At 48.4% G+C, this 27816-nt stretch overlaps 1 protein-coding gene across 2 annotated transcripts in view; it reads left to right on the top strand.

Annotated features, from left to right (window-relative positions):
- Positions 1-27816, top strand: part of P2RX2 (purinergic receptor P2X 2) — a 126322-nt gene that overhangs the window by 41212 nt on the left and 57294 nt on the right. For both annotated transcript variants that reach the window (XM_069214651.1, XM_069214650.1), the window contains exons 4-5: positions 1684-1759; positions 27608-27704. In XM_069214651.1, the coding sequence (XP_069070752.1) occupies positions 1684-1759; positions 27608-27704 (173 nt within the window). The remainder of the gene's footprint in view (positions 1-1683; positions 1760-27607; positions 27705-27816) is intronic.

Here is a 27816-nt window from a genome sequence, read left to right as displayed (position 1 = left end):
GAAGAATGTAGTTTGATGATGGGAGTGTTGAAACTGGGGTAAGCATGACTTCATTAGAGTTTGCTTACAAGCCCCACAGATAAACTTTCTATCAATCTCAATTGAATAATTGGATAAAAGCTTACGGTGTGGCTTCAAATTCAAATAATTGTCACTTGAAAAAATGCCAGTCAAAAATCCTTTTCTAGGAAACATAACTCTTCTTTTAAATAAGTCAGGATATAATGGTAATCTTTGTTCCGGTTATTGGTCTACCAAATGTCTGTGTCAGATAATAAAGCGACTTTGGAACCGATGCTGTTGTATGTGACTGCAGCTACCACAAGTGTTTCCGGGTTACAACTGAATGTTTCACAAATATTCCACAATGTTACCAATTTTAGTGGGTTGTTTCTAAAGCAGTGTTTCTTAGCCCTTAGGCTTCAGTAGACTCCCAGTGAATCATTACTAGAATCCAGGGACCCCAATTAGTCAGTTTTGGAAACCGAGGACCCCTGGCCTAAGCAATATCTATGATTTGAACTTCAAAACAATACACAAAACTAAAAAAACAAGTATACTTCAAATAAATGCTCAAATATTGAAATACTTTGTTTAATTCACAAGCAAATATAGAAAAAGTTGTTTCCATATATTAATTTTGCTTCTATATTTGTATATACGTTATTATTTTTATTGTATTCTTTTTAATATAATTTCATTTTGTAACAGGGTTGCAGACCCCCTCAGTAGGCCTTGCAGACCCTTTGGGTCCTACGTCCACAGGTTCTGTTCAAAAGTATTTCCGGGTGCTCATACTAATTAAAGGTGTGCAAAGTTCTGAAGATTTTCTTTCCCAAACTTCATGAAGTCTACAAACTTTAAATTGCAAGTAAAAAATCTGCAAAGAGATTTTGCGAAAACACGGGCAAAATCTTAAATTTACTGATGCAAACTCTCTGCAGTCCATCTTTGGGCTGAGGGTCTTTAACTGGCTTTGCCTGCGCGGGCCGAGAGAGCCTACACTGGTCGCAAGGGCATATGTTTGTAATGGTGTGTGAGCGCTTGCTCCGGTCTTTGAAACTAATTCCCCCCCAAGTAACCACACGCGTTAGGAATAGATGTCAGAACCAAAAACCGTGTCCTCAGAGACCCACTAATGCGCCCTACCCTTCTCATCCACCTGCCCACTTCTCTTCCCATCTCCTTCGGCTTCTGGTCCTCTCTAATCCTATTCACTTCAACTTTGTTTTATTCATCTCTTCCCTCCTGTTTTATGTCTGTCACCTGTGTCTCTCTCTCTCTGTCTCGCTGCTTCTTGGTTCTTTGCGCTCCTCGATGACTTTTTCTCCATTTCACCTTTCTATACCTCTCCTTTCCTTCTTTGTCTATTCATACTTCCGTCCCTTTGCTCTTCATTCTTCGTGGTTGTCTGCACCTCACGCCCGTCTGTCCCATTATCGCACACACCTCTTTTCCTCTGGGTCTCTCTTTGTACTTCTCACATTAACCTCCGCCTCTTTTTCAATTCTACTCATCCCCCCCCCACCCCGCCCCCCACCTGCTATAATTATAAGTCCCTCTTTAATATAACCCTCTTTGTGCTGCTTACTTCTCTTCAACACATCTCCTAATGACTCTCGCCCTCTCCCGTCTCCCGTCTGGCTCCCCCTGTCCCACTCCCCTGTCATCTGTCTCTTTCAGAGCAGCAGAGTAGAGAATGCCAACTGCAGCTCGGATGCTGACTGCAAGCGAGGGGAGATGTACATGCTGGGGAACGGTAAGTGATGAAACTCCATTAGTATTGAACGACTATGAGAGGAAATGACTGTGTCTGGTCTCTGGCTTACACCTGAACCTGGGCGAGAATTCTCAGAGTCAACACCAGACCCCGGATAATGCGAGCGAGGGTAGTGGGTCAAGCCATCAACTTAAACACATGAAAAACAAACAGTTTTGGTGTTTTGTGGTGAGAAATAAGCACAATTTACCAACCGAAACCGCATCCGGTGGTGACTGCAGCGCTGGCCCTTGCACTTGGGCCAGCCCACCCTGCACTGTTTTGCAGGTGCCGACCATAGGATACCCCTCATGCGTGGGCATTATGTAATTTCCCAGGCATGACGCATCCTAAGGTACATAAGCGCGGCGTGAAGGTGCAATAGTTTAGTTTTATGTGCAATGCATTTATGCGAGCGAAGAGCGACAATGAAAGATAGCGTCCAGTAAACCGACCAACGGCTTTGGTGTCATTCTTGGCCAACACCGCAACAACCCAACAATTGGCGATGAGGAGGCGAAGCCCGCTGCCTCACCTGCTCCAGGTCGTTACCCCTGGCTCTCCGCGCTCCTTTTCGGAGGCTGCCGAGGCGCTGCATGATCAACGGCGTTCCCGCAAGTGTCTCCGGCCCGGGCTGTCAGCTGCACTCCTGCTGGCCTACTTGCGGCGGCTCAGCTCCGCCGGCCCCGCCCTCCTGCAGTCCCCATGGAGCTGCGGAGAGTGCAGCGCGCTCCCCCGTCTGTGGCCCTGCACGGCCAGACCCATGCTGCTGTGGGTGTCGTTCTAGACACGTCTGCCGGCCCCTCCTATGGCCAGGGCGCACCGACAGATGTCCCATGCCCTTTCACTGCCTGACTCTCCCAACTAGCAGGCTCACCACTCCACGTGCAACGCCTGCATACAGTGGCTGCCTCACCCCAGCGCTTGCCTGCAGCTGAAGAAAAAGTCTGCCCACAACCCATCCTCAAGCACCTGCTCAGTCTGTTTCCGGTGGGTGTTAAGATTTTTTTTTGTTTGTCTTCTCTTTCACTCACCTTGCTGCTCTGAGGGCCTGGTCGTCTCCACCTTTTCCTGACTGTAGTGCCCTGCGCTACTCTGCCCATGTTGGTCGGCACACCTGAAGTCAACGCCATGGCAGGCATCCCGGCCCTAGAGCCATTCACCGTCACCGGTGCCCCGCCCACCCAGACTGCTAGATGGAAGGCATGGCTGGAACACCTCGAAACCTATTTCGAGCCCCTTGAGGTCAAAGATGAATGGAACAGGCCCCTACTTCTCCATTTAGGGGCGGACATCCACAAGATTTCCAAGTCTGTGCACGAGGCGAAACCACACACGTACCTCATGCTGAAGGAGGCAATCACTGCACAGTTCAAGCCCTACGCCAACCCATACTACGAACGCTTTCTGCTCCGTCAAGGCTGCCAAACCACCAACGAGTGAGTTGACGTGTTCTATGCACACTTTAGAGAGCTAGCCAGCCCGTGCACTTTGCCCGACAAGGAAGACGAAATTAGGGCTCAATTCATCCAAGGCTGTTCCTCGTCCAAACTTCAGGAGCGCATCCTACAGGAACAAACATGCAGATGAGAGACATCCTCACCCTTGGCCGCTCACAAGAGTCGTCCAAGACGAGAGCAGCGCACATGGAACAGGCACCAAGCGTCTAAGTAAAGACAGAACCGGTCAACGCCGTGACAGCAGTCACACATAAAAGTGAGACTGACGCCCCGAGAGGTAAGCCCAGAGACAAAGGGGCTCATTCCGACCCCGGCGGTCAAGGACCACCGGGGCCGGGGATGCGGGAGCACCGCCAACAGGCTGGCGGTGCCCCGCAGGGCATTCTGACCGCGGCGGTTTGGCCGCGGTCAGACCAGGAAAACCGGCGGTCTCCCGCCGGTTTTCCGCTGCCCTGGGAATCCCCCATGGCGGCGCAGCGTGCTGCGCCGCCATGGGGGATTCCGACCCCCTCACCGCCATCCTGTTCCTGGCGGTTCCGACCGCCAGGAACAGGATGGCGGTGAGGGGTGTCGTGGGGCCCCTGGGGGCCCCTGAAGTGCCCATGCCATTGGCATGGGCACTGCAGGGGCCCCCGTAAGAGGGCCCCACTTTGAATTCCAGTGTCTGCTCAGCAGACACTGGAATTCGCGACGGGTGCAACTGCACCCGTCGCACCTTCCCACTCCGCCGGCTCCATTCGGAGCCAGCTTCCTCGTGGGAAGGGGTTTCCCGCTGGGCTGGCGGGCGGCCTGCTGGCGGTCGCCCGCCAGCCCAGTGGGAAAGCCAGAATGGCCTCCGCGGTCTTTCGACCGCGGAGCGGCCATATGGCGGTTCCCTCCAGGCGGGCGGCTCCCGCCGCCCGCCGGGGTCTGAATGACCCCCAAAGTCTGCAAATGGTGCAGCAACCTACTACCTCACCCAGAAGGCTGCCCAGCCCGAGGAAAATCGTGTAGTGCGTGTGGCAAGCTAAACCACTCCACAAAAATCTGCTGTTCCGCGCCAAAGGCGCCCACCACCAGGAAGACCGTCCATGCAGTGACTGCATCGCCCAACACCTCATCCGACAGCAACATGGACGACGACCAACAGGTAGTTCATGTTGTATACACTGTCGGCTACCGACGACTGCCCACGTGCCACGTAGAGCTGCACCATAAGCGTGTTTCCACCCTAATCGACACCGGGGCGTCAATCAACCTCATGGCCGACGACGTATATCGAAACCTCACAGAACCACCACCACTGTAACCCACCGCAGTGCAGGTCCACGCTTTTGGGAGCAGGCGCTTGCTTGACATAGCCGGCGTTTTCACCACAGACATCACTCACAGGGACTCCAAGATCACAAACAAAATCTATGTGTCACGAGAAGGGACAGGATTCTTGCTCAACTGCAGTGCTGCTCAAAACCTCAACCTAGTGCAGTTCGCGTTCAGGGCTAGAAAACTTACTAAATGACTTTAGCCCGCTGTTCGAGGGCATCGGATGCCTAAAAGGCCCACCCCTCAAACTCCACATAGATGAGTCAGTAGGCACATGCGGGTAGCCTTCCATCTACAGCCCAAAGTCGAGAGCAAACTCCTCATGCTAGAAAAGGCTGGCATAATCGAACGGGTGTCTGGGCCCACTCCATGGGTGTCCCCCATCCTTGTTGCGAAGAAACCCAAATAGCCAAACGTTGTCAGAATCTGTGTGGACATGCACCTCCCCAACCAAGCCATCAAGAAGGGAGAGGCATCTGACCCCAACCATCGACGACATCATGGGAGAACTCGCAGGGTCCAAGTGGTTCTCCAAAATGGACCTTCGGTCGGGATACCACCAGATTGCCCTTCACCCTGCTTCACACCCAATCACCACATTCTCCACCCATACAGGCCTCTGGAGGTACACCTGCTTAAATTTTGGCATCTCCAGCGCCGCCGAAGTGTTCCAACACACAATCAAGGAAGTCCTAGGAGGACTCGTGGGAGTCCTAAACGTCAACAATGACATCCTACTTCATGCCCCACTCTGGAGGATCATCTGAAAAGAGTACGTGCTGTGTTTGAGAGGCTGCAAGAGCGAGACCTAATGCTCCACAAAGACAAGTGTGAGGTCCTTAAGAAGGACATTAGCTTCTTCGGCTATCGCTTCTCGGAGCATGGCATCTGCCCAGACCCCCTCAAAGTCTGTGACATCCAGGAAGCCCCAGCACCCACATCCGCCTTTGGAGTGTGAAGTTTCCTGGGGATTGTCACATACTGTGGCCGGTTCATAAAGAATCTATCGGACCTGACTGGCCCCCTTCGATTGCTGACCCAAGCCGACCACCCATGGGTCTGGAACACCGAGCACGAGAAGGCCTTTGAGGACACGAAGAAGGGCCTGTCCGTGGAAACCACCCTCGCCTTTTTCGACCCCAGACAAGAATCACAGCTGGCGGTAGATGCCAGTCCCACCGGACTAGGTGCCGTCCTGGAACAGAAACAGGAGTGCCGAGACTGGGCCCCCATCGCGTTCGCCAGTCGGACCCTCACTCCGACAGAACAACGATACTCCCAAATAGCGCAGGAAGCCATCGCCATCCACTGGGGGTGTCACCACTTTCACATCTACCTTTACTGGAAGGCCTTCACCGTAATCACAGACCACAAACCGTTACTACCAGTCTTCAAGTGTGACTTCAAGGTCGAGTATCAACTGGGCACCCGAAATCCAGCTGACTTCCTGTCCCGTCATGCCCGCCCAGCTTCCCAGCACGAAGCGGAATAGGCACAGGAGACAGAAGACTATGTCCGACTAGTGGTTGACCGGGCTCGCCCACTGCCCATAGCCCTTACGGAAGTGGTGCAAGCTACCAACAAGGATGGTTGCCTGCAAATGGCTATAGAAGCTGGTAAGTCAGGAGACTGGTGCCCGCTGCAACACCCAGCAGCCTTCCGCACTGTAGATGCCCAGGACAAGCTCCAAGCACTCTTCAACGTCAGGCACGAGCTGTTCGTGAGCGAAGATGGATGCCTGCTATGAGGATCCTGCCTTGTACTGCCCACCTGCCTGACATCTAGAGCAGTGGTTCTAGCTCATGGAGCCCACCAGGGAATCGTCAAGTCGAAGAACAGGCTCAGGAGCAAAGTCTGGTTTCCTGGCCTAGACCAGCAAGTGGAGGACGTAGTCAAGGGATGTGCAGTCTGCCAGGCCAATGAGCTACCTGATCCCCCAGCGACAGTCATCACAGAAGATGGCCCTACCACCCCGTGGGAGAGAGCCAGTGTGGATTTCGGGAGTCTGCCGACGGATCCCACATGCTTGTAGTGGTGGATGACTACTTGCGTTATCCTGAAGTGGAAATCGTGCAGTCCACATCAGCTATGGCAGTCCTCCCGAAAATGGAGAAGCTGATGGCCACACACAGCCTATTCAGCAAAGTCTGCACTAACAATGAGCCCCCCTTCAACAGCCGGGAGTGAGCCGAATTCCTAAGATCACGAACAACCGACACCGCTGCATCACACCCAGATGGCCGAAAGCTAATGGGGAGGTGGAACGATTCGTAAAAACCCTAACGAAGGTGACCAGAATCGACATGGCCGAGTCGCAGAACATCGAAAGCTCCATTTACACATTCCTCCGGGAGTACTGGGTCACCCCCCATGCCACCACCAGGGTTGCACCAAGCCAACTCTGTTTTGGTCGGACTGTAACAGACACCATACCACACCACCCATTGTGGGCAGCACAACCAGAGCCCCACAACCACTCGGCCCAGAGGAGATCACACACCAATGCATATTCCTCGAGGAAGCGGCGAGCCTGCCTGCTATCAGTCCAAGTCGGAGACGCCATCATAGTCAAAGACCGCCACCCAGGAGGGAAGTATCGTACACATCGCTGAGTGTTTTCACCCAGAGGAGACAAAGTCAGCCTATCCTCAGGCAATGTATTTGTGCAGCATGCAGAGGTAGTTTCAGTAGATTGGTATAGGTCTTGCTCAGGATGCCAATGTTCTATGGAACTCTGCTCTTTTATGACGAGAAGTCGATTCGTATGAGCACTCAGGATAAGGGACTTAGGTTAGAGTTTATTTAATTTTCTTTAGGATTTTCACTTACTGCGCTAGATCAGTTTGCATCAGCGTGTGGTACAGTGAAACAACATCATGCAATGGCATTTAAAGAGACAAATGAAAAATGCTATACTGACAAACAACGAAATGCAACTTTGTGGGCATCATGAAGCAGGACATGAAATAGAGCTAGAGAAGGGAGAGGCTGTCAGGAGACTGAAGAATTTTAAAAGATCAGTGAAGAGAACAGAAAAACAATGTGTGAGTTAAATGAGGACTAGGAGTACAGCTGGCAATGTTAACCTAGATATAGATGAAACAGGCAAGGTTTCTGTTTCTTATGATGTTGTATTAGAGTTTCCACGCATCTAAGTTTAGTTTGGAAAGAGTTCCATAATAGTGGAGCTGCTCCTGAGAATGATTGTCGGGCACAACAGAATTTCTTAGATTTTACAGTTAAGTTTTGCATGCTTAACAATTTTCTAATAGTTCGTGTGTGAATATAATCAGGTTGGTGCAAGTGTGAGGCTTTGTAGAATAATGAAGTCAATTTGAATTTTTTTCCTGGCTTCCAGAGCTATCCACTGTAAGTCAATGATTAAGGACTTGTCTGATGTGGTTGAATTTCATTGTGCAGGAAATCAGTGTAGCCAAAGAAACAGTAATGCTGGAAACTGTATCTGATGTTGAAATGCCACCTGGTGTGATAATCAATTCTCAAAATAAATAATGCTTATCTACGTGACGGAAGTCACGTAGGAATTGAAAAGTTTCAATTTTCTTGATTAAGGGGGTCATTACAACATTGGTGGTAAAAGCCGCTTACCGCCATGCAGAAGACCGCCAACACACAGCTGCGGCTGCGGAATTCCGCCACAGCTATTACAACCCACAGTTGAGAATCCGCCAAAATCCAGACACCCACACAAGTCCGCCACACCAAAGGTCAGTGATAAACTGGCGATAACAAAACCTCCACCGTCACGCCAACGGGAATACGCTCACACTATCACGACCCACGAATCCACGCAGCGGTCTTTCAACCGCGGTATTCCATTGGCGGTACACACACCCGCACTCAAAATACACATACATTTACAAAACACAACCACATTGGACAATTCCAAATACACACACCTGATACACATACACACACCTCTCCCACACACTCAATACAATATAAAACATACACCCACATCACCCACAAACCCTTACTCCCAGAAATTTAGACGAAGGCCAGAGAGACAGCACAGCAAAGACAACCCCACCATACAGAGGTACACAACACCATCACACATAAACATTCACGCACAAAACACCACACACCCCTAAACATCATCCCACACATAAAAACACACACCACCTCACACATCACCCACACCACCCCATGGCACCGCAAAGACACCACAGGTTTTCTGAGGAGGAGCTCAGGGTCATGGTGGAGGAAATCAACCGGGTAGAGCCACAGCTATTCGGATCACAGGTGCAGCACACCACCATAGCTAGGAAGATGGAGCTATGGCGCAGAATCGTGGACAGGGTCAACACAGTGGGACAGCACCGAAGAACTAGGGATGACATCAGGAAGAGGTGGAACGACCTACGGGGGAAGGTACATTCCGTGGTCTCAAGACACCACATCGCGGTTCAGAGGACTGGCGGTCGACCCCCACCTTCTCCCCCACAACTAACAACAAGGGAGGAGCAGGTCGTGGCTATACTGCATCCTGAGGGCCTCCCAGGAGTAGCTGGAGGAATGGACTCTGGTAAGTCAAATCTTTAACTACTTCATCCCCCACCCTACCTGCATGCTATCACATACCCCCGCCCTCACCCGCATCACTCCAGCTCCTCACATATGTCCCACCATCACAACCCACCCATCCCAACACCAAGCCCTGCATGCAACACCAAAGCATGGACACCCATCACCAATGCATGGCCACTGCACATACCCACACACACCCCTAAACAATTATCACACAGGGTCACCCACCCATTGCACACCATGGCACACAGAGATGCAATAATTATGCCTTTACACCCCTGCAGGACCCCTACCCAATGTCACCGGACAGGAGGTTCCAGACATGTCCACTCCCCCCACAGAAGAGGCCCACAGTGATGACAGCAGCTCTGTCCAGCTGGATCTAGATGACCAGCCCGGCCCATCTGGGACTTCGGGACAGTCGGTTCCTCTCACACTGGCACACGCCACAACAGAGCCTCCCCCCTCTGGAAACACCAGCACAGCACCCACCCAGTGGGTCCATACCTCTGTCCCCAGCACACGTCAAGCAGCGGTGTGTCCACCACTACAGGGAACCCAGGCTAAACCACCACCCCAACAACAGCAGGGACCTGGGGGCAGTGGCAGTGGGCACACGGTTCAGGGAACAGAGGCCCAGGAACACAGGGGAACTGGGAGGGCTGCTGTGCGACGGGGGAGAACAGGCCCAGGGAACCCACTCTCCATGAGGCCCTCTCCAACATCATGGGAGCCTACCACCATTCCCAGGAGACAATGGCAACGGTACTGGGCAAGTTTCAGGAGACCCAGCTGCTGCAGGAGGAACAGTATTTGGGGTTCAGGGAGGAACTCAAAGCCATCAATACCATCCTGGGCACCATTGTAGGGATGCTGAAGGAACTTGTGAACACCAGGAGGGACACTGTGGCACAGCAAGGGGCCCCTGACACTAGCCTGGATGATGAACTGCCCACCACCTCAGCCGGCACTAGTGGACAGGAGGCACTGCCACAGGACCACGACACCAGCACCCTACCCCCTGCAGATGGAGAACCACCGTGTAAGCGGTCCCTGAGATCCAGGACAAAGACAGAGAACAATACCAAGACCCCCGCCAAGAAATGAGACCACCCTGATTGTCATCCTTTTGTTCCACTTCGTCACCCTGTCCATCCATCAACTGCCCTAGCTCTACTTCCTATGCCCCTTTGGACAATGCACCTGTGAGACTAATAGACTGGACTTTGCCATGGACATTCCTCCACCATCACCCCTGACCATTTTACAACCCCCTCCACTATTTAGCACTAAAATAAACACCCTTAAATCACAAAACTATCTGGAGTCAGTAGGTGCTTTCGAAAATGTGTATTTGCAATAACTGAGGAAAAATGCAATATGCATTGTATTGTCAACATACCTATGTCACACAGCTCTAGTCCACGAGGAAACAAAGCAGATGTCACACAGTGGGACCCACATCTGTGAAATCGAAAGGGAAAGTGACAACTCAGGGTCCATACACTGGGTGAAAGTGACAGACATATGAGAGGTAGAACAAGTGTATCAGATGTAGCAGGAAGTGATGTCTTCTTACCTGTGTCTCACTGGAAGTATTGATGAATCACTGTGTTTCTGTTGTCGATATCCTCTTCTTCTGCTTCCTCGTCTTCACTGTCCACAGGCTCCACAGCTGCCACAAGACCTCCATCTAGACCATCCTCCTGCATAAAAGACATCTGTCGTCGCAAAGCCAAGTTGTGAAGCATACAGCAGGCCACGATGATCTGGCACACCTTCTTAGGTGAGAAGAACAGGGAACCACCTGTCATATGGAGGCACCTGAACCTGGCCTTCAGAAGGCCGAAGGTACTCTCTATAACCCTCCTAGTTCGCCCATGGGCTTCATTGTAGCTTTCCTCTGCCCTTGTCCTAGGATTTCTCACTGGGGTCAGTAGCCATGACAGGTTGGGGTACCCAGAGTCACCTGCAAATGTCGAGGGACAACTGTTAGACACACACTAACCCTTAGGGACAATCCCAGACCCAGACACCTAGTCACACTGTATAGGGTCCATGTCCTCACCTAATAGCCACACATGGTGCCTCTGGAGTTGCCCCATCACATAAGGGATGCTGCTATTCCTCAGAATGTAAGCGCCATGCACTGAGCCAGGAAACTTGGCATACACATGGGAGATGTACTGGCCGCCAAACACACCATCTGCACATTCATAGAATGGTAACTCTTCCGGTTTCTGTACACCTGTTCACTCCTGCGGGGGGACCAAGGCCACATGTGTCCCATCAATGGCACCAATGATGTTAGGGATATGTCCCAGGGCATAGATGTCACCTTTGTTGTAGGCAAATCCTCCACGTGAGGGAAAACGGTGTAGCTGCGCATGTGTTTCAGCAGGGCAGACAACACTCTGGACAACACGTTGAAGAACATAGGCTGGGACATCCCTGATGCTATAGCCACTGTCGTCTGAAAAGACCCACTTGCCAGGAAATGGAGTACTGACAGCATCTGCACTAGAGGGGGGATACCTGTGGGATGGCGGATAGCTGACATCAGGTCGGGCTCCAACTGGGCACACAGTTCCTGGATTGTGGCACGGTCCAGTCTGTAGGTGACAATTACATGTTGCTCTTCCATTGTCGACAGGTCCACCAGCGGTCTGTACACCGGAGGATGCCGCCATCTCCTCACCTGCCCCAGCGGACGTGCTCTATGGAGAAGAACAACGAGCAGAGGGTCAGCCAACACTGAGGTACGAAAACACAACTTTATTGCACACATTTTTCAATCCGCCATGTCCCTGTCTTAATGTGTATGCAAGACCTAGATATGTGTGACGCATTTAAAAATAATGCCATGTGGCCCCCTGAAATGGCGGCTGCCTGACCTGTATTGTGGGACAAGGGGATATGAGGTAACTGCGCTGGCGTTGTACACTGTCGCGGTAGGCGGTCAAAGACCGCGGCGCAATTCTGCATTGGTTAACATTGGACCCTACGGGTCCCAGGAGCCAATGACGAGTTACGCCGGCTGTGGCGGTATGCACCGCCGCGGACGTGACTGCCGTTTTCTATCTGTTCACTCACTTGATACCTGATCTTCGACAGTAGAGGATCTACACTGCAAGTGCTGCTGTGACCTCAGTCTGGAAGAGACAATGGCTCATGTGTCTGGGGAAAGGGCCCCTGCCTTCACCACAGAGAAGTTGGAGAAACTAGTGGATGGGGTCCTCCCCCAGTACACGTTACTCTACGGTCCTCCAGACAAACAGGTAAGTACACTGTGAACATGCTGTATGGGCAATGCCTGTGTGGAGTGGTGTGGATGGAAGATAGGGGGGGAGAATAAGGAGTGCATGAAACGATGGTGAGTGCATGTGCGTCATGGCAAGGGTAGGAACGTGGGCCAATGACTGTGATGGTCCGGACGGTTATATATTCTCCTTTTCCCCTGCACTATTCCTGTAGGTCAGCGCCCACCAGAAGAAGGATATTTGGCATGCCATCGCCAAGGAAGTCTGGACCCTGGGGGTCCACCACAGACGGAGCACCCAATGCCGGAAAAGATGGGAGGACATTCACCGCTGGAGCAAGAAGATTGCGGAGGCCCAGCTGGGGATGGCCTCCCAACGTGGGAGGGGTGCCCATCGCACCATGACCCCCTGATGTTCCGGATCCTGGCGGTGGCATATCCGGAGTTGGATGGGCGCTTGAGAGCATCACAGCAGCCACAAGGGGGTGAGTACACTCTCATTCAGCTGAATCAGCACGCATTACGAGGTGTCTGTTTGTGGGAGGTGGGCTGTGGATTCCCCTAGGCCAGGGGGAGTTTTAGTAGGCAAGGTCCCTTCATAAGGCACCCCACCCCACCAGTGTTCAGAGCCAACTACACCTAGTCGGGCTCGTGTGACTTCCATGTGTGCAGCAATCGGGCATAGGTCTTGTACCCTATGTCCCTGTGATTAATTAGGGAACTCTGAGTGCACGGCGTAGTGCAGAGGTCTTCTGTGTCTGTAGTGTCCACCAACAGTAGCGGTATTGCATGCACTCAACATGTCTTTTTTCTGTCTTTCCCCCCACTTTTTTTGGTCTCCCTGTTCTTGTGTGCAGTAGCATCATCAGGTGGAGGAGCAGTGGCACCTCAGCCCCTGCCCCTGTCAGCCCTGCTGCCCTCAGTGAGGAGGCCATTGACCTCCTCAGATCCCTCACTGTTGGGCAGTCTACCATTCTGAATGCCATCCAGGGTGTAGAGAGGCAGTTGCAACAGACGAATGCATACCTGGAGGGCATTCATTTTGGTCAGGCAGCCCAACAGTGAGCTTTCCAGACTCTGGCCTCAGCACTGATGGCAGCCATTGTCCCTGTGTCCAGCCTCCCCCCTCCAACTTACTCCACCCAGACCCAAACTCCTGTAACTCAGCCTATCCCAAGCACACCATCAGACCAGCATGCACACACCTCAACACACAAGGGAAGCTCTGGCAAACATAAGCACCACACATCCCACAGGCACTCACACAAGCATCATACCCATGCACACATACCAACAGCCACTGCCTCCACTGTGTCCCCCTCCTCTTCGTCTCCCTCCTCCCTCCCTGTCACGTCTCCACTCACACCTGCATGCACTACATCTTCATCCACTACGTCCATCACCAGCACACCCATCACCACACACCGCTCACGTGCACTACCATTCACACATCCTCTGTGTCCTCTCCCAGTGTGTCTGTGAGCCCACCTCCCAAGGTACACAAACGCAGTCACACACCCACCCAACAGCCATCCACCTCATGACAGCCTCCAGCCCATGCACCTTCACCCAACGTCAGCAAACGTACACATCCTACAACCACTACCTCTTCCTCCACTCCCAAACCCCCTCCATTTACCCGTCCCAGTGTGTCTAAAAAACCTTTTCCTGTCCAACCTTGACCTCTTCCCCTCACCTCCCCCACTCCTTCAGTCCCCTAGGGCACGCCTTTCCCGGTCCCAACCCAGCACCTCAGCCACCACATCAGCGGGAACAGTGGTGCCAGCAGTAACCGGCTTCTGGAGTGCGCCAAGCAGCAGGGCAGCCAAAGTGCCAAGGAGCCAGACCACGGACAGTCCCCCATCTCAGAAGCATAAGAAGTTGGCCACTGCCCAGAGGGAGAAGGGCAAAACACCTGCCACCAAGGCCTCTCCCAGGACTACAGTTGGGAGTGGGAAGACAGCTGTGCCACCATCCAAGGTGGGGAAGGGACACAGAAAGAAAGGGAAGTCGCCTCCAACCTGCACGGCGGACAAGACCGCCACCAGCACCACGGCCAAGGACACCGCCGCCACCAGCACCGCTGCCCAGGACACCGCCGCCTGCAGCACGCTCACTGAGCCACCCACCAGCACCGCAGGCCAATGAGCACCGCCGCTACTGAGGCCGCCACGAGCAGGATGAAGCACTCTGGGCACAAAGCCCCCTCCAGAACCAGTGGCGAAAGGCATCCACTACCTCTGTCCTTGGCAGGATGAAGCACTCTTGGCACAAAGCCCCCTCCAGAACCAGTGGAGAAAGGCATCCACTACCTCTGGACTTGGCAGGATGAAGCACTCTGGGCACAAAGCCCCCTCCAGAACCAGTGAAGACTGTTATCCAATTGTGAGACTGTGGCTTTGCACTCCCCAGGATAAAGCAGTGGGCAAACCACCCACTGGAGAGACTTGAGAGACTGTGGCTTTGCACTCCCCAGGATAAAGCAGTGGGCAAACCACCCACTGAAGAGACTTGAGAGACTGTGGATAAAGCAGTGGGCATGGAGCCCCCTGTGGATCTGGCGTTGTGCACTCATCCAGCTGAGGTGCCCCCCCTTCCCTTCCCCCTGAGGTGCCTGTTGTATTTCTATCTGATGCCCCTGCAGTGTTCTCTCCGTTTTGATCGGGTATCTTGTGTGGGATTCGCCCATGCATTTTGGGCCCAGTGGTCCACGGACTATAAATGGTGCAGTACCTGGACTTGTATTCTTGGTGTATATATTTGTTAATAGTGTATATATATTTTTGAGTACTGGATTTTAATTGATTACAATCGTTACAATCATTTCCTTTTGTCTTTGCATTCTTCCAGGGGGGTTGGGGGGTGTAACTGTAATGTATCAACATGTATTAGTGTGTGTGTTGTAGTGGTGAGGGTGGGGGTGGGGGTGTTGCGTGTTACGTGTGTGTGTCACTCTCTTTTCCCTCCCCCCTCCTCTGTGTCATAGGTGCAGTACTCACCGTGGTCTTCGCAGCCGGCGTTCGTGCTCCTGGTAGAGGAGCAGGAAGACAAAGTCAGGTAGAATATGGAGTTCTGGCTCCATGGCGTCCTGGTTCCTCGTGGGGTGTGTAGAGGTGAAGCGTTTTCCCTTTCAACTCCTGTTTCCACCGTGTTTTTGTTCTCGGTGAATCCGCCCCGGAAAAGGTGGCGGATTGGCCTGTTGTAATACTGTGGGCGGTACATTGTGTTCCGCCTGTCTGTTGGCGGTTACTGCCGCGGTGATTGTTTGTACCGCCGTGGCGGTCGGAGTGTTAAAGGGGCTGTCTATGTTGGCGGTTTCCGCCGTGGTCGTGATTCAATTTTTTTTTTCCGCCGGCCTGTTGGCGGTTTTACCGCCGCTTTAACACCGACCGCCAGGGTTGTAGTGAAGCCCTGGCCTTGTCGATGGTCTTCTCAATATGTGTTGCCATTTTTAGGTTTGACTCTAGTCATATTCCTATTGACCTTACCTTTTTGCATAAGGAAGGCAGCATGAAATATATTTTATAATTCTGATTTCAATTTTATCGAGGTTGAGTAGCACCTGCCAAGTACCGGATGACAGTGTTGAGGGTGAGTAACAGAGCGGCAGCAGCAGATCAGCCACTGGAATGGGAATGTGCATTAATATATTCACACTGATGTTTTAGCTTGTGTTTGACTTCAAAAGTGCCTTCAATCTTCCCATATATATTTTACTATCCTGTGATTCAGTGCTTGTTCCAAAGCTTTCTTGCCCCTTTAGATGATCTGTTTGACTCCGTGTTGAGTGTGGTGCCTGGCACTGTACTTTATTGCAAGAGCTTAGCACAGTCTACGGTAATAGGTAGTTGTTGAGCAGGCGCGTTGCAGAACTCTGTATGCTGCCTGCACAGGACAGTGTAAAGATACAGTTAAAAGTTGTGTAGTCTGAACTCACTGAGCAATGTAGGCTGCAGAAAGTAAATCTGCTGAGACTTATCTGTGGAAGGAATATAGAGGAACTGAACTGTAGAAAACAGGAATCGATGCCTCACTACATTATATAAACACTGAGACTTTAAGGGATACTGTTACAGTGCTCAGTGGCTGCTGTTGAATCATATTTTGGGTCCCAACTTTCCAAACATTAGTATAAACGTTCCCAAACATCTGGAACACCAGTTGGTAAATGCAGAGCAATGACCTGGAAGAAAGGCTTGACTTCACTGACAAGCAGTGTAGACTATGGATGCAGGTGTCTGGTTATATATACAGCCTGGCTGAAGCGGGCAGAGCCATCCACCATCCACCATGCTGTAAGGAGTGTTCATGTGGAGCTCTCTGATACCCCGATGTCTCCCGGCCTATCCTCGAGCCTGGGCCACCTACTTTACTGTCCAAGGCTTGTTGCGCTCCAACGTCTGAAGCAGGTGACCTGCAGCGAGGCACCTGGGGCCCTCGTAGCTGCCTTCCCTGCTGCATGGGACTTCACAGTGGGTACTATGCAGAGAGAAGCAAGATGGTGGCCCCAACCTGGCTGGGGCTTCAAAGCACCAGAGACACCATCTGAGGTAGCCGGTGATGTTTTATGTAGCTTCCCCCTGCATTGGGGAGAACCAGTGCCCCTCTCCCCCTCATGTCAGCTTGATTGCACCACATTTCCTGTACAGACCTAGCAGAGTCCAGGGCGGGGCCTGGCGGCTGCAAAGATGGCCTCTTGACTTCAATAGGGTTAGGCCTAGTGGCTAAGGATCTGCATTGTTTGGAGGAGGTGCCTGGTGCACCACAGTGATCAGTGGTGGCCTTCATTTTCAGAACCAAGACTTCCTGCTTCGACAAGTGCACACCACAGGTCCCTTCCAAGTGGAAAATGCAAAGGTTTCCATCCTTCCTGACTGCATTGCAGCTGTGCAGGGGGACAGGCATCATTCATCATTCAGGCTATGGAACGGGCATCATTCATCATTCAGGCTGTGTGAACTGTCCATTCCCTATGCTCTGCTATGTGTACAGCTCGATGGACAAACCACATTTTTTTGATACTCTCACTGAGGCATAGAACTGACTCAACACCTATGATACCTTCGTCCACCGAGAACGATTGCAGGACCCTCCTGCAACTGTAAGACACAAATGACCCTGCTCAAAGAGATGCAGGGGAATTTGCCCAATGGCACAACAGGTTCAGGCTAGCCGACATCCGGCTCTAGCGGCCATGGTGCTGGTCAGACAGCCTTCTGGAGGTGGGGGACTCAGGGCTTCCTTCAATGAGGAATGTGGCTCCAGAAGGCACCCAATCTAACAAATGGGTGGGTCTTTCTCAGGATAGTGACATAGACAGGCCAGAACCATTACCCGTTGAAAGGTTCATGTCACCAGAACTATGCCCACCAAATTTGCAGCAGGACACCTCCACATCACACTGGAGGCAAGGGACTCAGGGCTTTCTTCACTGAGGAATATGGCTTAGGCACCCGAGAGTAGCCTTGGCTCTGATTCTAGCATGCACTTCATCGAGTCACAGCTCAGGACATTATCCTAGCAATCTGGGAGGCAATTCAGCTGTTGCACCTCGACTATTCATCTGATAGAACAAGGCCAAGTTGCTCTTTTATCCTCAGAAATACCTGCTGTTTTTTCTGGGGGACTCTAGGGCTGGAGTGCTCTATTCCCATGCCTCTGTGCTGTGTGTTTCTTCCCTCTTTTTACTTATCTTGAGCGCTAGTTCATTGTGGCCCCACTGACAATGTGTTTTATTATGGAAAGATATGGTTTGGACAGAGCGCCGTGGCGCAGCTGTCCCTGGGGGGTACAGTTAAGGTGTTTTCTTGTTGGTTGCCCTCTAAAAAGAACTGTTTAGTTTCTCTACTGTTCCAACATTTTAAACCTTCAAGCTGAGTAGGCTGTATGGGGATGGGCGACCTCCCCGAACTGGACTCTCTTTGCTGCATTGGCAGGCACTGCTCCTACCCTGAGGGTAATCACTTGGAAAGTGTGAGGCCTTAATTCCCTGAATAAATGATATAGAGTACAAACCTTTCTCAAAAGGATTAAGGGCCAGGTTGCACTCCTTCAAGAGACCCATCTTACTAAAATGGGAATTCAGGCACTACAAAAACACTGTTGGTGTAAGGTTTACTCCATTTCTTATGCCTCATTTGCCTGGGTGTGTTGATTTAGATACTTCCTTGGAATCCCTTTTTCATTCAGGTCGAGATCATTGATCTGGAGCGGCAGTATGTTGTTGGCGAGCAAATTGGACGGTAAGGATATAGCATTCATTAATGTGTATGCCCCAAACACAGACCAGCAGACTTTTCTGTCCTACAGCGCGCCACACATCACCACTGTATTACATTTCCCTCTAGTGGTGGGTGGGACTTCAATTGTGTGGCTGATGCTAACCGTGATAGATCATAACCCCCCCAGATCTCCATTAAATAAGTGCTCAACTCTTTAACTGTTTGATAATTGAATGGGGCCTCATTGATTCATGGAGAGCTTGCAACCCTAGGGGCACTGTATACTCCTACCTCTCTGGCATGCACCACCTATCCGTCTACTTGGACACCTTCCTGTGCACTGCAGTACTACATGACCGGGTGCTACAAGCTGAATACCTTATGGAAACTGAATGTTGCTGCCCGGGATGACCTGGTCTTTGATTAGATATTGGAGATGCAATTCATAATTACTTCACCAAAAAAATAGAACATAACATCTTCTCCACTGGTGTAATGGGAGGCATTCAAGGCAGTCATCCGAGGGCACTGTATCGCTAAGTCGGCTGGTGTCAATGCCCAGCTGCATGCCGAGATCACTCGACACAAAAAGATCTTGACAAAACTGGAGCTGCCACACACTGGCACCCCAGAATGATGAGCCAGAGAGAGGGAAACCCTCCAGGCACTGATAGAACAGCTCAAAATCTATGATTACAGAGTTTACATTGTTAAGACTCATAGTAAGCTCAACAAGACTGGGAGTCTATTAGCGTGGCTGGCCAGTGGAGACCTATGGAGCTCCCAGATCCTACAGATTCACGATACCACCAATGGGTTTGTATCTTCCCACACCAAGATCAATGGAATATTTTTCGCCTACTATACTCAAGTTTATGCACATCAAAGGGAGCATCATTCTCAACCCGTCCATGACTGTCTTGAACGCTGGAACCAAAAGACTGCCTGCCACAGTGGCAGCATCTCTAGGAGGATTTATAACAGTCCAGAAAGTGAGAGAGGCCATCGAGGCATAGGCCTGGGGCAAGACTCCTGGCACAGATCACTTGTCCATTAAATTCTATTCAGTGTACGCTGATACCCTTACAACTATCCTAACCAAATTCAGAAACGAAGCCAGGTTTTCTGGCTCAGGCCGTTGTGTTAATTGGAATAAATACAACGCATTTCCAATGTGCAACCGGACCTAACGGGTCCCTCCCCCTGAAATGGGTTTGGTTCAGAAACAATCACATTCCGGTACCTTGGAATCAAATGTACCATACTGAAACTGACTTAACTGAGGGTAAAATCAAGGCAGCACTGGCTTCCCTATGAACGCCAATCTGTAGGTTTCTAGCTATCCCTTCCATTGTTTGTGATGGGCAGGGTCAGTTTGTCCAAAATGATAAGTATCCCCCATCTCCACTATTACTTTGCCACCCTCCTAATTCATCTCTTTAAGTCCCTCTTCATCAAGGGGATTGACCTACATACTCAACTCATTTGGGGAGTGAAATGGTGCTGGATCACACTAAATACATTGTGGCTTCCCACAGAGAGGGCTTGGTGGTCCCAGGTATGGAGTGCTACTATCTTGCAATAAAGTTAAAACGGGTGGCATACTGGAGAGCTAGGCACTGGATTGAAGTGACTGAGGGATTGAGATTTATTCCGACCCATACCACCTTACAGGCCTATCTGCTCACTCCGTAGCCTAAGCAACGCATAGAAATTGAGCGTCATCTGCTCAACCTCCTTCGGTTCGCAAGGATCCAGGCATTTTAGCACATAGGAACTAAACTTCTATATGTGCAGGACCTGCCCTTGACAACCCTACTGCACTTACTGCACAAAGGTAGCTGGTCTGGCCTCCATGACTGGAAAAGGAGGGGCCTGGCGTCCCTGTGAGATTAGTACACAAATGGGCAACTGCGGAGATCCCACAACCTGATGGATGACTATGCCCTACCTTTGGGACGCTTTCTACTGTATGGTGTGGTAGTGGTCGTTCCTTAATGAGCATGGTGGGCTGAGGTGGGTCTGGAACCCCCTGAACATGGTTGTCTGAAGGACATCTGTATTATAACTGGACAGGTGCGAACGATCACCCTCCTTTACAGGTCCCTTCTTTCCCAAACCAAATACGAGCTCCCCTGTCCCTCTGTGTGATGGGATGCCAAAATGGACCTGTAACTTACTGATACTGACTAGTCTAATGTCCTACCAACAGCCTTTGCACTACTCACTCTGACCAATTTAAGCAAATTCAGGATTATTACCTACATAGGGTGTACCTAACCCCTAAGCGCATTAGCAAAATGTTCCCAGAAACACCGGCTTCTTGCCCCAGATATTGGCTAGATTGGGTAGACTTTTATAAGATGGTATGGGCTTGCCCGGCCTGGCCCTTAGCACATATTGGGACACAGTTATATGCTTGATCAATGTTGCAACTGTCCGGACCCTGCATTAAACCCTGGCTGCATGTCTGCTGGGAGTGTTCCCTAAGCCCAACTCCAAGTCACTTGCCACTAAAGTTGCTGACCTTGCTCTCGTCTTGGCCCGCCGACATTGGTCTGTTTTGGAAATCTCTCACAGGTCCCACCATATAGGGACTGAGATGCGAGGTGACCAAATAGTCTGAACGAAAAGGCACCCTACTGAAGCCAAATGCGCAGCAGGGTCAGCACAGTCCTGACCTCGCATAGGCTTGGGATTAGATATTGAGTGACTGCCTGCTCATCGCTGATTACGTTTGGTTGCTCTCCCACTCGGGTGGAGAATCCTCAGATGAGGGATGAGCCAGTGGCCCTGAAGATGGACACTGTCATGCAGAATTTGCCTCACTCTGACTCCATGTGCCAGAACTGGAGACACAAGATCACGTCCTTGTGACCCCAGTACTGCCCCCTCACACCTCTAGGATGTACTTTCCGAGCCCTCGGTGGCACTTCAGTAACTGTTTGGGTGTTCGAATTCTTTATTTGATTTCCAATTTATCTGTATCCCCCCCCCCTTGGCTACCTCTAATGCATGTAGTGTTCTATCTCGCACACTATGACGCCAGGTACTTGTACTCCTGATCGAGATGGGCCTTTGCTGGATTGCCGAGTTCATGTATACAACTAAATTATTGACGTCAATGTCAGTGCTACTGATGCGGGATCATATGCTACACGTCATTACTCCTGTTGTAGAAGTGCTTAACGTGCCTAAAACTTTAATAGAAAAATAAGAAAAAAAATATACAGCCATTCTTTGGGAGGTGGTCTGTAACTTCTGTTGCAAAGTCATACTCGAAACTGGAATTTGCTGTCATAATTGAGGATGTAAATGTATCCTGGTGGTGCTCTCTGTGAGCTAATGTTGTTGTTTGTGCTGAAATATTCCTATTAGAGTTTATTAAAGAGAATATTAAAGTTACTGAACTTTAACTCCTAAAACTAAATCTAACAAGGGTAGCTTTTAGAACACATGGTCTGTAGCTTCCAAAACTAGATTCAACAAGGTAGCTGTTTAGTATAAACCTCTTTGTTTTTTAAAACTAGTTTAAACACAAATGCCTGCTTAGAACACATGCTATTTAATTTTGAAAACTAGATTCGACAGAGACAGTCAATTAGAATACAGGCTATGTAACTTCCAAAACTACATGAAACACTTGCAGCCACTTATAACACATGTCATGTAACTTCCAAAACTAGATTGAAATCCCTTAGCCGCTCAGAAGATTTGCTATTTAGCTCCCAAAACTAGATTCAATATATGCTATGTTGCTTAAAATACATGTTTTTTTAACTTCTAAAACTAAGTTCAGTATAGGCAGTGCTCAGAATGCAAACTGTTTAACCGTCAAAACAAGGTTCAATATAGGATGCACTTACAACCCAATCTATACACGACTTCCAAACCTAGATTCAGTACAGACAGGTGCTCAGAATATTTATTAACTACCAAAACGAGATTCATCACACGCAGCATCACCTAAAATACACGTCTTTGAACTTAAGTCAGCAAAGGCAGGTCTTAAAATACCCGCCCTTTAACTTCCAAAACTGCACTTTCAACGCATTCTATGTAATTTCCAAATCAAGGCCAGATGTATGAAACTTTTTTGCACTCGCAATCGGTGCAAATCGCAAAAATCGTCCCTTTGCGGGTGCAAAAAAGTGGTCTTCGATGCATGAAAGGCATTCGCAGACAAAAAAAAATAGGAAATCGCAAAAATTGTGATTTTTTCCGTTGCGACCTGGTTTTGCGAGTCACAATTTGCGAGTCGCAAAATCCAAATCGCAAGGAGATGCAGCAAAAAAAAATCGCAAATTGTGATTTTTCGCAGAATGGCATTTTGCACATGCAAAATGCCATTAAAAGAACCCCGGTGGTAACCAGGTGCAAAATTTTAAAATGCATTTTTAAATTGTACATGTGAAGCACACATGCCCTTTTGGCATGTGTGCACCTTACATGTCCACAAAACATTTTTTGGGGTGCAGCAGAGGGGGCTTTAGGCCCCCAGCACCCTGGGGTTTTGCATTTCCAAAATTGCGATTTCTGGTTCAGAAATCGCAATTTTGGAAATGCAAAAAAATCGCAGATGCCCACAGCTGCAAATGGGGCTGGTATCGCAATTTGCGATTTCGTAATAGCATTTGCGATTTTTAAGAAATCGTTATTACCGAATCGCAAATGTGATTTCTTAAACATCGCTATTTCCGAATCGCAAAGGGCCGTGATGATACATCTGGCCCCTAGATTCAATACAGTCATTCATACAGAACCAACGTTGTTTTACTCCCAAAATAAGATTCAATACATAAAACATTCAGCATCGCTTAAAAGTCATCTTGTGACCTCCAAAACTAGAATCAAAACCCGGCTCTACTGAAAACATGCAGTTTAACTTCCACAATTAGAGTCAAGGCATGCACCACTTAGAATATCTTTTAATTTCCAAAAGTAGATTAAAAAAGAAGCACTTGCAATACATGCTATATAATTTCTAAAACTGGATTCAATCCAGGTAGTGGGTAAAACACACACTATTTAACTTCCAGAACTAGATTCAACACAGACAGCCGCTTAGAATGTGTGTTATTCAATGTCCAAAATTAGCTTCAACACAGAAAGTCGCATAAAATACATGTTGGAGGCCATTTCTGTTGCCTGCATTAGGGCCCATAGCACAACTGCTGCACCAGTGTACACTGCCACAGTCAAGAGAAGACTTGCACTACACAATACCAATACAATAGGAATAATAGTTGGGCTTGAAGTATCATTGGGCAAGTTGCAAACCTCTATGTGTACTTTTCCAACCAAGCATTTTGTGATGCAATTGATGACCTAATTATTTGCATTTAAAAAGTATGCTCTCAGATCGCAATACCTCCATCCTCATTAATATTAATGAGGTAGAACGCATGTTTTAATATCTAAAATGGTTCCTAAAGCAGATAAAGACTGGGACAGCAGACTTCCATTTCTTGCTTCAAATGACTATGTCAACATTCTTTTTTTCTACAGGCAGACAGTGTACTTTAAAGGCTCACATCCAAGAAAGACACTGGAGGGGGTGGAGCATGCAGTCCCCAAACCACTCTCTGATCTCTCCAAGGCCATCGGCCACCATTCATACAGGGGAAGCTGTCCTGCAGTGAATCAGTTACCATCCAACTCAGGATTCTGTAATTTATACGTTTTGCAACTACAATTGCAGTTACAGACTATTAATGCATGTAAATGCAACTCTTCAATAGAAGGGGGACTCTGTTTTTTTGTGCTCACTCCTATTTGTGATTCATAATAGGTTGTAAAAGCAGTTTTGTAACTCGGAAGGAATCTTCCATCCCACTAAAGGCCTTTTGTACATTGCACAAAAGGTGTTATGTGGTTGCAAATGTTGTGAGTTTGCGGATTGCAGACTTTCAACTGCAAAATCACATGGTACACCACTGCTCTAAACGAAGTATGGAAAGATCACTAAAATATTGTTAAATATTTAACAGTCCATCAATACTTGGACTACAATGTTTGATGAAGTGCCCCGGTACCAAATACTAGGTGGAATGTACCTAGAAGAGCAGGAGGTTGTGAGCATTAAACTGCTATTACACACAAATCTGAAATATTGGTGTACCTTTTCTCTTTTTTCAATATTCAAAGACTTTATGCATTTTAATGGACTGAGTGGAGTGTATCTGTGTTTTGCTTTTCAGCCCATAAGGCAATACAATTACAGCATTACCCATAGTCCCCTTAATAAGGAAAAAGGAGGGAAATTCGCCTGTGAGTAATGATTTGCAGTTGTGTACTCTCTGCATATCTGTCTTGGGCTACTTTGCATAGATAGTGCTAAAGGCTGTGCAGCTTCCCTTCCCTTCGCATGCTGTATTGGTAATGATCTTGAATTGTGCTAGGAGTATACAGAGCAAACCCCTTCATTGGCCTCAGACTGAAGTGTTCGAGGTCCATCCTGTTATTGTTCTGTGCATACAGCAGGTGCATCAGTCCTCTCTATTCCCAGTTCAGCCTGTATTACTGTCCGAGGAAGAAAAGGGGCGTTTGTATCCTGCCTCTCCTTGTTTGTCATGTGTCCAGAAAGTGTCAATATTCTGGGCCTCTTTTCTGTTATTTGGATCTATAGAAGGTGTCAGAACCAGGTATCCACATCAAGCCTTCCATCGATTGGGAGCTGTAGCTGGTGTGAGAGATAAGTGCTATAAACCTCTTATATATCGAAGAGGCTATCAAGGCCGGAAAGTTCAGAGTTCTTAGTCCCTTACTGTACTGCACAGATAGAGGAGATGTGAGTATCCAGTGTTTTCTGTCTCTTTTTTTCCATAATACAGATGGTGTAAATCCCCCAAAGTTCATCTTTTGTAATCTTTGCTCTCGGGAAATACAGAGGATAACAGCATTGAGGTACAGAGAGCTTCCTTAAGAATGCTATTGAACCATTTTAGTTTTGGAATTCCAGGAAAAATAACCAATCGTTTTAAACACATCTAATCCACCTTTCTTTTCATTGCAGGTTCTCTAATAATGTCCATGAACCAGATGTCAACGTTTAAAACATTAACCGTTGAGGTGTCTATGCACTCCTGTGAGAGACACTTTGGGCCTGATTCTAACTTTGGAGGACGGTGTTAAACCGTCCCAAAAGTGGCGGATATACCACCTACCGTATTACGAGTTCCATAGGATATAATGGACTCGTAATACGGTAGGTGGTATATCCGCCACTTTTGGGACGGTTTAACACCGTCCTCCAAAGTTAGAATCAGGCCCTTTTTCCACTTTTGCTCAGACCTTGTAGAAACATTGGAAGGGCCCTTTCCTTGGCATTTGTGCCTCATGCCCATCACACATGTATGCACACTATGGGCTTATTGTGTAGACATTTTTGTGCCATGTACATACATTAGTAGGGTAGTATAATGGTCAAAGAAGATCGATTTCTCCAGTGTTGGAGAACTATGTTATATTCTATTACTGCACTTCAAGAAAAAACAACTCTTCCCTGAACATACATTGATTTGCAATGGAGATGTTAACTACAATTCAAGAGCACATTAATTAAGGATTTTCTGTGTCTTAAATCAATCAAATTTTCAAACTAATATTCAGTCTTTTCACGTCCCATGTTACCCACTTCCAACCTATTACAATTCCAACTAATAATGGGTTATCCGATGCCTACCTTTAACATCAGGAGTAAATAAAATCCTATGTATGATGCAGGCATAGACGATTAGGATCCATAGAGAACTATTTCAGTTGCAATGTTGAAGAGGTCCAAGCTTCTTTTTCATCATCAAATAGCAGCTCATTGTTCATTTACCTTTAATTTTATGCAAATTGTTCACTTCCAGGAATCAGTGATACTTATCAATACATTTGATTACATTCTGAAGGCAGCGTCTTCAAAACAAAATGTTAGATTTTTCTATAAATGTTGAGGAAACTGTTTATTTTATCATTCTAAACACATACATCTCTTCTACACTGATATATAGACCAGTATACGCTATTTTATTTCTGGCAGACTATACTTTGTCTTCTCACAATATATCATTAGCTCCTTCCAGGTTAGTTTTATGCACAAAATAACTCACTTAACTGCTCATGCCCTGTTCATTTTTTCTGCATTGTTCTGTATACATGCCTCTATAATTATAAACATGTTTTATCTAAAGCATGTACTCATTTAAAATCATGTATCCTTTGTCTGCTCTCGTCAAGCCTATAATAATTTGTTTCTTTATCGATTCCAGAATGTCTCCCCGTTAATATGGTTGGCAGAGTCTCTTCCCTCTTGTGCACAGCAGGGACCAATTATATATGGGGATGGTTTATCAAGCAAATGAAAACAAAAAACAGTGATCTAAATAAATTCTGTGAATTTGGTAAAAGAATACTTTAATGAAATAAAATCCACTTCCTCCCATAATGACAGGTAATATTCTTTCCATCTTTCCCGAAGTAATTTCATGTTTTCAAGGATACCTTACATGGTTATATAAACTGTTTCCTGACAGTCTTGGGAAATGTGATTTAGAGGGTATTAAATGTGTCATTGCAAATCATTTAATCTCCTGGAATCTAACATGAGAATCCAGCAGCCCAAGCATCCCCATTGTCTTACACTTGTTTACATTCACATTATTATCCAAAGAGATCTGAATTTCTCCACAACATTCTTTTTTATATATTTGTCCTAGGGAGATATTGAAGGATATAATACCCTGTATTCCACATTCATCTCCTCTTATCTCTCTGTTGACAACAATGCCAATTCTTCTTTTGTCACTTCTTCTTCTGTCACTCCTTCTGTTGGTCAGATACAAAAATGGATAGCTGTCTTTTCTCATCAATGCTCCCGTCATTATAAAGATGCTATAGGCTTAGCTGCCTAGGGATATAGGAACCTGATCTTTCTCAAACATTCACTCTAACTCACATGGCGGCTTTTGTGGACATATTTGAGTTCAGACATTCAGGTATGTACTCTTCTCATGAAAAATGTCTAGCAGTGAAGGTTCATTTGTCTCTCTGTCATCACATCTTGCAGGTCAGAAAACTGGACGATGTGTTCGTAGAAAAGGAGATGGGGGAAGAGCATGTGAGATCTTCGCTTGGTGTCCAGTGGAGGATGAAACTGTTGTTAGGTAAAAAAAGTGTGATTTATTTTATTTGTAAATGGTATTTGTATGTGGATGTAGGAAGAGAAAAATGTATCTGTTGAACTGTCTCCTACTGTTGTGCAACAGAACATGATAT

This window comes from Pleurodeles waltl, chromosome 11 (genome assembly GCF_031143425.1).
Source record: "Pleurodeles waltl isolate 20211129_DDA chromosome 11, aPleWal1.hap1.20221129, whole genome shotgun sequence".
Taxonomy (NCBI): Eukaryota; Metazoa; Chordata; class Amphibia; order Caudata; family Salamandridae; genus Pleurodeles; species Pleurodeles waltl.
Note: the sequence above shows the minus strand (reverse complement) of the source record. Positions and strands in the feature narration are given on the sequence as shown.